The sequence below is a fragment of the Capsicum annuum genome, chromosome 4, assembly GCF_002878395.1.
Source record: "Capsicum annuum cultivar UCD-10X-F1 chromosome 4, UCD10Xv1.1, whole genome shotgun sequence".
NCBI classification, from domain to species: Eukaryota; Viridiplantae; Streptophyta; class Magnoliopsida; order Solanales; family Solanaceae; genus Capsicum; species Capsicum annuum.
Window position 1 is genome coordinate 25,709,506 of NC_061114.1, and position 11,930 is coordinate 25,721,435.

Here is an 11,930-nt window from a genome sequence, read left to right on the forward strand (position 1 = left end):
ATTTGGAAGATCCTTACTCTTCAACATGCTCCTAGCCATCTCCATTACAGTTCGGTTCTTCCGCTCAGCAATCCCATTTTGCTCCGGAGTATAAGGTGCAGTTAATTCCCTGTGAATGCCATTTTCTTCACAAAACACCTTAAATTCTTGGGACAAGAATTCACCTCCTCTGTCGGTACGAAGAACCCTAACTTTGTTACCGACTTGGTTTTCCACCAGCGCCTTGAATTTTTTGAAGCTTGCAAAAGTTTCTGATTTGAGTTTCAAAAAATATACCCAACTCATCTGACTGTAATCATCAGTTAATAACAGAAAATATCGAGAACCAGCAAGTGATTCTGTGTTCATAGGACCACATAAATCTGCGTGAACAATTTCAAGACAACTAGTAGCTCTGAAAGATCTTCCAACAGGAAAAGATTTTCTATGTTGCTTGCCATATATACAACCTTCACATACATTTTCAACAGGTCCTATATTTGGCAAACCATGAACCATCTTATTTTGACTAAGCAATCTCAATCCACTCATATTCAAGTGTCCATAACGCAAATGCCACAACTTAGACTCTTCAAGATTTTTCTCACTAACAACAAGGGCTTGTTCGACTTTTGAAACTTCAAGTGGAAACATTTTATTCTCTGTCATACGAATACTTGCTAAGATTTGACCTGAATTTTTATTCTTAATAACACATGAGCTATCATCAAACAAGACAGAGAATCTACTATTCAATAATTGCCCAACACTTAGCAAGTTATGTGCCAAACTAGGAGCAAATAAAACATTTTGAATAAGTTTCACTTTACCTTGACTAGTTTGGACAGCAACAATACCTTCACCTTCGACTTGAATTTCCTTATTATCTCCAAGCCAAATTCGCCTCTTTTTGGTCTCATCTAACTCTTTAAACCCTTTTCTGTCACCAGTCATATGATGGGAGCAGCCACTATCAACAAACCAAACATCAGTCTTAAGATCTATGGTGGTAGAGCGAGCCATGAAAAGCATGCTTTCTTCTTCCTCTTCCTCAACATAACCAGCTTGATCATTTTTGTACCAGCAGTTAGCTTCTATATGGCCAAACCTGTGACAATTGTAACATTGCACTCCATTTCTACGGCTATTTGTCCACTTGGATTGGCTTCTACCTCTACCACGCCCTCTGCCTCTAAAAGATCCTCTGCCACGTCCTTGTACTCCTTGTTCTAGTGACTTCTCATTTTGAATTTGAGGCTGTTCCTTCACTTGAAAACCTTGTTCTTCAGTCCTCTCTGTTGACTTATTGATCCGTGATTCATGAGATTGCAAAGAACCCATTAATTGATCAAATGAAAACACAGATAAGTCTTTTGATTCCTCTATGGCTGCAACCACATGATCAAATTTCGAAGGTAAACTTCTTAAAACTTTTGAAACTACAATTTCATCGCCTACCTCTTCACCATATGATTTCATTTGACTTACAATTCCGCTAACTCTTGATAAAAAATCTTGCATAGATTCACTGTTTTTCATGAACAATGTTTCAAAATCACGACGAAGAGATTGTAGTTTCACAGTGATTACCTTTGAGGAACCTTGAAACTCGGTTTTCAAAGTCAGCCAAGCATCTCTTGAGGTAGCAGCTGCTGCAATTCTTGAGAAAATTGTCTCATGTACGGCTGGCTGAATAAAGAACAAAGCTTTGGCGTCCAACTTTCTGATTTCTTTTAATCTCCTTTCTTCCTCTGCATCCGGCTCTTGTACATCAACGAACCCATCTTCGACTATGTCCCACAATTCTTGAGACCTAAACAAAGTCTTCATCTTGATACTCCAAAACTCATACTTTTCACCATTGAAGACGGGTATGAGCGGCTGTGAAGAAGAGGACATACCATTTGCTGCCATAACTCCTTTTCTTTTTCTTGTATTTCACTCCCTCACTGTTTCTTAATCTCTTTATCGCCCAGTCAGAGACCGAACGCAAGCTCTAATACCAAAAATGTAGGAAAAGAGAGGTTGTTCAACTAGAAAAGTAAGAGTTGCGCAAAGAAGATGAAGGAAATATCTTTTTGAAGAGCATTCATTTATTAACTGGAAATCTCTGCCTTTTATAGGCTTACAAACTCTAAAAGATCCAAGACTCTACTTGACTAAAAACTAGGAACCATATCAGAAAAAGTAGCAACTGAATCCAAAAATATAGCAACCTAACAAAGACTCTTTCAACTCTAGTGAAAGACTTATTCAACTAACAGTAAAACGTATCCTATGCAGTAACTTAACAAAACAGGCTTTGAATCAATTCTCAACAGGGACTCAGAGCATTTCACTGTCCTGACAGGATTGCATCAGGGATTTACTCTTAGTCCCTTTTTGTTTGCGTTGGTGATGGATGTGTTGACGCGGCGCATTCAAGGGGAGGTGCCGTGGTGTATGCTTTTTACAGACGATGTAGTTCTGATAGATGAGACTCGAGGGGGTGTGAATGACAAATTAGAGGTGTGGAGGCAAACTCTTGAGTCTAAAGGGTTCAGGGTGAGCAGAAGCAAGACAGAGTATGTGGAATGCAAGTTTAATGACGTGAGGCGGGAGAATGAAGTAGCAGTGAAGCTGGAAGCACAGGAGGTATGTAAGAGGGATAAGTTCAAGTATCTTGGGTCCGTGATCCAGAGTAACGGTGAGATTGACGAGGATGTCTCGCACCGTATTGGGGCGGGATGGATGAAGTGGAAACTCGCGTCGGGGGTGCTGTGTGATAAGAAGGTGCCGCCTAAGCTTAAAAGCAAATTCTACAGGGTGGTAGTCCGTCCGGCCTTGTTGTATGGAGCGGAGTGTTGGCCAGTTAAGAACTCCCACATCCAAAAAATGAAGGTGGCAGAAATGCGGATGTTGCGCTGGATGTGTGGACTGACTAGAGGGGATAGAGTTCGAAATGAGACTATCGGGGAGAAGGTTGGTGTGACTTCAATGGAGTGCAAGATGCGGGAAGCACGATTGAGATGGTTCGGACACGTGAAGAGGAGGGGCATGGATGCCCCGGTCCGTAGGTGTGAGAGGCTAGCGTTGGATGGTTTTAGGTGGGGTAGGGGTAGGCTGAAGAAGTACTGGGGTGAGGTGATTAGGCGGGACATGGAACAGTTACAGCTCACCGAGGACATGACCCTAGATAGGAAGGTCTGGAGGGCGCAAATCTCGGCAGAGGATTAGGGCCAGTTTGGGTCGCTAGGGTAGGGATTTACTTGGTGGGGGTTTTATTCCTGTTATGATTCCGTGTTTCGTGTTCCATGTTTTACTACGAATCTATGTGCTTTCCTCTGCTTTCCTCTGTTTTATATTACTTATGAGTGCCGTATTTATGTTATCTGCTTCTGTGCTTTACTATGTGTTTGTGTGGTATCTCGTGCCTTGAGTCGGGGGTCTATCGGAAACAACCTTTCTACTTCATCAGAGGTAGAGGTATGGACTGCGTACATCTTACCCCCCAGACCCCACTAGATGGGAATACACTGGGTTTGTTGTTGTTGTTGTTGTATTCTAAGACCGCTGGATATATGATTTCATAGTTTCAAAGGTTGAGCGTGCTTTCTTTTAAAAATTTCTAAGCTTGATCATGATCATGATCTTATGGGCATACTAAATCCTGCCAGACCACGCGATGAGAGGCTCTACCATACCATGTGATTTTAGATTATTTCTTAACCCCAACTTGTTTTCTATAAATTATTTAGTACTTGTCTGGACTCTATTATGAAAATGGGTGCTAGTTTTCTTCAGATATACAATATTTTGTGCAAAAATGCACCCATATTCACCCATATGAAGGCAGCGACATGGCTTAACTACACAAATATTCACCATTTTGCACCCATTGAACAAGCAGTTGGCTATCCAGTTGTTACTACTGATAGAAATAGCTGCTTGCAAATTGCAGAAACAAAATAACTAATCAAGAATGCTACATGCTTTCTTGCAGGAAATGTTCGATAATTTAGGTGACCTATTGTGTACAATTACAGGTTTTCGTTCCTTCTCCTTGAAGCCTAATGCTGGTGCTGCTGGAGAATATGCTAGATTGATGGTTATTCATGCATATCATATGGTACTCGTCATAATCAAAATGAGTAGTTTACTTGCGGATCTGATTTAAGCTATCTTAATACCTAGCTTATACTTATAGACTAATTAAGGAACTTAATTAAGATTGTATTTGTGTAATGTTTAAAGAGCGAAATTGGTGGGAAAATATTGCACATAATTTTACTATTTTCGTCTATTAAATACAAATCCCTTTTACTAGTCCCTTATACCGAAAATAACTTTTCTCTTTTACTTGTCCATTTAGTAAATCAGGAGATATATATTATCTTCCTCCAATTTTACGTCATTATTAAGTAAGTCCATCAAGTTTAGTAGTAAAATTTAGATTTTCATAGCCTAGTTAATATGGGTAATTTAATAAAACAAATCCTTTAATAAATGATCCCTTAAGGGGAGTGTCATGTCAATAGAGGAGTAGTAAAAGGGATTGCAGGGAGTTAGGGAAAATCACCTGATGAAACCCCATTCTCAATCTTTACTTCAATCTAGTTACTATTTGACTGTTGTTATCCTTCACAGAGTTGTAGAGATTGTAGAGTTTAATCTTCAAAGAACGTTTGATTACTATAATGGGATGCTAATGGCCATAGGACTATAGTTTTTCCTTTTAATTATATGATTCTTCTCCTATATTCATCCTTAACTCTGTAAAGCTTTCGGCTAGTGTAATTGAATTTGAGTTTTACTGCAGTCAAGGGGTGACAATCACCATGATGTATGCATCATTCCTGTATCAGCACATGGAACAAATCCTGCGAGTGCTGTAATGTGTCGGATGAAAATGGTTGCTATTGGGACAGATGAAAAAGGAATCATTAATATTGAAGAGTTGAGAAAGGTTGTTGACGCAAATAAGGATAAACTTTCGGATCTCGTGATAAATCACATACTACTATTATCTGGCATCTTCTGTATTGGTTGTATTTAGTTGAATATTTATTAAATTTTAGGTCACATATCCACCAAAAAATGGAGTGTATGATGAAAGAATTGATGAGATATGTAAGATAATCCATGATAATGGTGGTCAGGTATACATGGATGGAGCTAACATGAATGCATAGGTAATTACCTCATATCAACTCCTAACCTCTCATGCAGTAATTTTTCTTGCTCAGATTTATAGCTTATTAGTCTAGTTTGTGTAAACTAGGATGCAAACATTTCATCAGTTTTAATTCTTGTAGATCTTACTTGTCACTGAGTTTGTTTAGTCATAAGACCATTATATCACTTTAAATTATAGCTTAACAAGTTTGAAGTTAGACATTATATCTTTAAACAAGGGATGTATTTGGATTTGGCAATGAACCTCAAATTTACCCTCCTATCCTTTTCTTCCTCCTTTTCTTTACTCTGGGGTGATTTGATAGTTGTCCCACATGATGCATTGGATAGTACGATTTACTGTTGTTTGGTCTGCTCAATCTTTTGTGAAGTCATATTTTGTCCAGTGCGGTGAAGTCTATAACTCTCTCTTATCTGGATTGCTTCCCTTGTTTTACAGGTTTTATTAGGAGCTTGATTATGGTCAATAGAAATTTTTGGACAATATGATATCTATTTTTTTTTAACTACCTTTCTTTTATTTACTCTTCGATTACATCATCAAAATTTAGTTTTGGTTCAGCTACTAACCATACCACTTTGTTGTTGCCCGTTTCTTATTTTTGAGGTTGAGTAGATGCCGGTGTTGTTTAGTACTTTTCATTTATTGCTAATTTCTCTTCACAGGGTGGTTTGAAAAACCTTGACATTATTGGTGCTGATATTTGTCATCTAAATATCCATAAAACATTTTGAATTCCTCATGGTGGAGGAGGTCCTGGAATGAGGTCCAATTGGAGTGAAGAAGCACTTGGATCCATATTTTCCATCACACTCTGTGGTATGTCCTTAATAATCATCCTTTACTATGCTTTTAACTTTGCACCAATAATTGGTCTTGCTGATGATTTTTTGGCAGTTGCTGTTAATACTAACCTTTTCTTTTCCTCTGAGTATTTCATTGGTCTTTGCCTGCACTTCTTATTTCCTGTTTCTTGAAATGCTCGGTTGAGTCAATGGTCTTGGTCTATTGGTATACTATTTTCTTGATGAGATTTTCTTACTTTTAAGTTGGGTTGTTGGAAAAATGAGTATTTGTAGTTGAAATGGTGTTTAGACAGAATTTCACTTTGAATAATGTTGATGTTTTGTGGGTGAAATATTTCGTAAATGACTCTTTTAATTATATATTAGATTATCCAATTGAAGTTGAAACAATGGAAATGAACTGTCCTTCGTATGTTCTACATAAATATTTAACATGTTTTCATTTAAGTGCTAATTGAGATTACTTATTCTCTTTTTATAGGTGTTAAAAATGAAAGAGATGGTGATAAAGAAATTGACTTACTTGAGAAGATTTTTGAATTGTTGATATATCCTATAATATCACTTTTTGATATTGAATTTCGTGAATTTTATCGTCACTCGTATTTGGTATTATATGAAAAAACTATTGATCATTTGACTTTAACAGTTTGCTTTTGGGTTTAAATTACTAGTTTTTTGTATTTTTTTATTTGGATTATTATTAATAAAAGATTTTGTTGTTATGTGAACATAATTGTGTATTAATATAATTCATCATATAGATGTAAATACTAATTTACAATATAGGGGTGAATAGTTCATTTAAACAGGCAATTGACATTTGAAGTTGTTGCAATAGGCGGCAAAATTCGTTGCAATAGCTAACTAAAATAGTCGTAATAGGTAGCAAAAAATGTCGCAAATGATTTGAAAATCATTGCAATAGGTATCAAAAATAGTTGGAATAGTTAGTGAAAATTTATTGCAAAAGATAAATAACCGTTGCAGTAGATTTCGAGAATTGTTGAGTTAGGGTTATTGTAATAGCATTGCAATATAGTCTATTGCAATGACTCTTAACCGGTTATATAGACAATATGAAGTGTCTCAATAGGAGGTTAAAAAAGGAATAGTAATAGTATTGTCTATTAAAACGGTTGGCATAACCGTTGTCATATATTTATGACCACACTCACGTGTGGATGCCTCCAAAATCATTGTCGTATCGCAATGGTAATGGTTTCATTATCTATATAAAAGGTTTTTCAACCATTATCATAGGGGTAATTCCCAATAGTGAGGACCCATGTTATACATCACACTCATATCATAATTTTTCACCAACTCTAGCCACCTTATCTAATAAAGATTTAGATCTTTCTGAGTGAATACATAGTATAAACTCTTATGATAAGTGAACACATCAACATGAATCCCATAAAGGTAATTCCTCAAAATATTTAGAGCAAAAATGACTGCTTCCAACTCATGATCGCGAGTCGGGTAGTTCTTCTCGTGAGGTTTTAGATGTCTAGAGGCATATGCTATAGCCTTGCCCTAATGCATCAACACAAAATCAAGACTAACTCTAGAAGTATCACAATACACAACAAAACCATTTGAAGCCTCTAGTAGAGTCAAAACTGGAGTAGGGATAAGTCGAGTCTTCAACTCCATAAAACTCTTTTCACAAGAATAAGACCACTGGAATTTGACCTCCTTCTGAGTCATTCTAGACATGGGAGAGGAAATAGAAGGGAATCCTTCAACAAACCGCCTATAGTAACCGATGAAACACAAGAAACTCCTTATATCTAATAGAGATATATGTATAGGTCCATTTCTTACTGCTTTATTCTTTTAAGGATCAACTCTAATTTCTTCACCAAAAATAATGTGACCAAGTTAAGCTATTGATTTCAACTAGAATTAATATTTATTGAACTTAATGAATAACAAATGATCTTTGAGAGTCTACAAAATAATCCTTAAATAGTCTGCGTGATCACCCTTACTACGGAAATAGAAGAGAATGCTATTTATGAAGACTATGATGAACATTTCCATGTCCTTCTTGAACACCCCGTTCATGATGTACATAGAAGCTGATGGACCATTTGTTAGTCCAAAAGGAATAACTGCAAATTCTAAGAGACCACAATGAGTTCTTAAGGCTATCTTCAAAATGGCACATTCTCTAAGTCTTAGATGATGATCTTTAGATCAAAGGTCTATCTAACAAAAAAATTGTTCCCTAATGTTTGTCAAACAAGTCATCAATCTTGAGGATAGGATACATGTATTCATTATTGTGACTTTGTTCTATTGATTGTAGTTGATGCACATTCTAAGAGAACCGTCTTTCTTGCACATGAAGAGAACTGGAGAATCCAATGGAGAGATACTAGGCATGATAAAACCCTTATCTAGAAGGTGTTTCAACTGTAGTTTCAATTCTCTAAGCTCGGCTAAAGCCATTTTGTATGATGGAATTGAGATACGCTAGGTATCTAGAAGGAGATCTATTCTGAGTTGTTTTCCCTCTCGGGAGAAGCTCTAGGGAGATTTTTCAGGAATTATTTCTAGAAACTCATTCACCACTAAAATTTACTCAATACTTGGGATATTGAAACTTGAGTCCTTCAGTCAAACACGATGATAGATGCAGCCTTTGGAATCATTTTCTTGCCTTAAGGAATGAGAAAAACTAACCTATAGGTACTGAGGTGCTACCCCTCCATTCTATGACTGGACATCAGGAAACAGAAATTAGACTACTCTATATGTACAATTAATTAAGTCATAGAAAGAATGGAACCAATCCTTGCCAAGAATAACACCAATGTTAGTTATCTTTAACTCTACAAGATCAAGTGAGGTGACTTTCTAGAACACTGTGGCTGGGCAGCTTTAATATAACCGCTAGGCTATAATAAAACTATTGACTGGAGTAGAAATTTAGAAAGGCTCCGCTAGGAATTTGAGACTACGAACAAAATCTATTGCTATATAGGGAGTCATAACGGAAAGTGTGGCTTCAGGATCTAATAATGCATACACATAATGGTCAAAGACTTGCAACACACTAGTAACCCATAAGGATAGCCCTTCTAATTTTTCTGAGTCTGAAGATCATAAAGACAATTCTGATGTTTTTTATTGGTTGCACTGGAAGTTGCACCTTGCTAAGTTGGGTGACCTACTGGAACTAAAGATGATTTATTTTGTCCCTCCTGATGATTATTTCTACCCTTCAACGTACCTAATGGGCAATTCCTTATTTTTTGGCCTAACTTGACAAACAAAAATCATGCATCACTGCTGGCCATGCACTCACTGTTGTGATTCTTACCATATCTCTTACAAAATAGGTTGGTTCAACCACTGTTTATGATACCCTAGAACTTAGAGCCAGGTGCTTTATCATGAGTATCCTATCTGAACTTAGTCATTAGAGAACTAGTAGATGATGGGGTTGGAGTTGAATATTTAAGATAAAATTATGAATATTTCCCACCATCTGATATCTGCTGAGAGAAATTAAAACTATCAGTCCTGGCCCTCTTATTTTCCCTTTCTTTCTCGTTAAGCTTCTCTTTCTTAATCTGCTGATCATGAACCATCAATATTAAGAGGACCATCTCCTTAATCAAAATAGTTGTTCTGCACTCCTTGACTACATCCTCCAAAATACTAGATAAAAACTTGCTCATCCGGGACAAAGAATTAGCCACCAAATTCAGAGCATACCTCGTTTACTGAGCAAACTTGAGTGAATACTCCTTAACACTTATGTTTATCTACTTTAAGTTGATGAACTCTTGCACTTAGTATTCCATCAACTCAAATGGAAAGAACCAATCGAGAAAAGCAATAACAAACTTATCCTACTCTATAGGCCCTACATTGGCACCTCTATCATTCTTCTACTACTTAACCTAGGTGAGAGACACCCTTTACAATTAGTAAGTAGCTAACTCAAAACATTCACTTTAGGTGACACTCTTGATATCAGTCACCTTTTACACGCTATCAAATATTCTCTGAGATCCTCCTTAGATTGAATCCAAAGAATACCAAAGGATTTATTAGAGTAAAGCCCCCGATTTTTGTTGTTGTCATATTCACTACTTGATTGAATAGGGAAAAAACTTGCAGGTTATTGTGAGTGCCATAGATTGGGCTAATGCTGTGAAAGCAACCCTAAATACAATATAAGAGACATGCTCATTCAGAGGGTCTTCCAGAATTGGCGGTGGTGCTGGCCGATCCCTATTACTTCTTTTATTAGCTTTTCTAGGAGGAACTTTCTATAAACGGGTAGAGGACCGGTTATAATAAGAAACTTAATAGAGTTCACACTCTATCGCACGACATGAGTAATGAAAGAAGTGAGACTTTACTAAAAAGTTACATAGCCTCTCGCCCATAAGTATGGGGCGCTTCATACCCATGAACAAGACTTTACTTAATGAAGCTTTCAAACACCCTATGGCACCCTAAACCTTGTTATCTGATACCAAGCTTGTCATTACCCAATACTACCTCCTAGTCATAACACGGTGCTTAGTGTCATGAGTGACCTCTAGCTAACTCGTGGCTTGGGATTAGAAATTAATACTGAACAATTAACATAATATTGGTGGAAGCTGACTAAAATAAACTTATAGAGAATAGCAAAAAAATCAAAGTCACTATAGTCTTAAATACTCAATGTAACTAAAAATGTAAACATCTATCTAACTGCCTGAAAGCTTCTAAGCAATGGACAGTATTTTGGATAGGTCCCCTACTTGCTCTGACTAATTGAGATAAGTTAAATACTGAAAATAAAAAACTTATAACTAGTCCTCGACTAATAAAGACACACTAAAATTGTAGTGGAGTGGGGCATGAACGTTCTTCGTGTAGTATGGGTTCTAAGCGTCTGAACATATATTAAGAGACAATATATAGTAAAAGAGTGTTTGATTAGTACTTTGATTATACTGACTATGCAAAATGAGAAACTAACTAATATGTATAAACGAATGCAAGACTAAGCATGGACATCAATTTCATGAGAACTAGATATCTGAATAACTAAATAACTGAACACGTAGTCAAGTAAGCATTAACTGAACATACAGTAAAGGTGAACTGAGGAATGTGGGAGCTAACAATTACTGGCATGCCCTAATCAGAGAAAACTAGGGTCCAACCTAAAACCCTATTTGTAAGGGTGTTAGTATTTTCGCTAGTGTAGATCGACTAAACTGATGTCCCAAAAGGAAAAAGATGTCATGACTTTACTGATGAGGGACCCCTTATAACCTATGGTGGTGCCATAGTTATAGAACTTAGGGACTGCTACTAACAATCTCTACCTATTTGATAGGGGAACCATCATCCCTTCATTCACTCAATACCAAGTATTACTTAAAACTTATTGACACTGAAATAAAAATAAAACATGAACTGATAATTGATATACACAAGTCATGATATTCTAAAAATTATAATACATTCATAACCAGAAAAAATTTGGAACATGTAAACTGACATACGTTTAAAATCCTATATCTTGGGTGTTCATAACTGTAACACCCCACATTTTTGAGCTAGAAACTGAACCGTCATTCTTATGTATGTAAGCTCTAATTTCTTGGTTTATATTTAAATACATGTGTCATGATCCTCCTAGTGTATGAAGTAATTATGGAGTGAAAAATGTTCATAGAAATGGCCTAAAGCAAAGTTGAGATAAGAACCTTTCATTCATCCAAAATTGGATATTCGATTCTACAAGGGTCTACTTTGAACGTGTATAACTTTTGATACACATAGAATTTTGCATCTCAAGACACACCATATTGTAGATAATTTGATTATCTTTCTACAGATAGCAATTTGGCCAAAATTTGGTAACCAAGTGAAAAGTTATGACATTTTCTGTGTGAGAGAGTAAGCCTACGTGATGTCGACACGACGCATCGGCCAGCACATTA

General features: G+C 36.6%; 1 protein-coding gene across 1 annotated transcript; it reads left to right on the plus strand.

Annotated features, from left to right (window-relative positions):
• The first annotated feature begins 3,741 nt into the window (after positions 1–3,741).
• Positions 3,742–5,889, plus strand: LOC124897922 (glycine dehydrogenase (decarboxylating), mitochondrial-like). The gene is made up of 5 exons (XM_047411548.1): positions 3,742–3,879; positions 3,962–4,087; positions 4,778–4,924; positions 5,037–5,117; positions 5,821–5,889. Exons 1-5 carry the CDS (start codon positions 3,742–3,744, stop codon positions 5,887–5,889), a joined length of 561 nt encoding a protein of 186 aa, XP_047267504.1.
• The last annotated feature ends 6,041 nt before the right edge of the window (positions 5,890–11,930 follow it).

Excerpts from the sequence above, each read along its gene's own strand:
- LOC124897922 (XM_047411548.1), top strand. The coding sequence starts at position 3,742 with ATGGGTGCTAGTTTTCTTCAGATATACAATATTTTGTGCAAAAATGCA. Across the intron at positions 3,880-3,961 it reads AACAAGCAGTTGGCTATCCA|GAAATGTTCGATAATTTAGG; the intron begins GTTGTTACTACT and ends GCTTTCTTGCAG. Across the intron at positions 5,118-5,820 it reads TCCATGATAATGGTGGTCAG|GGTGGTTTGAAAAACCTTGA; the intron begins GTATACATGGAT and ends TTCTCTTCACAG.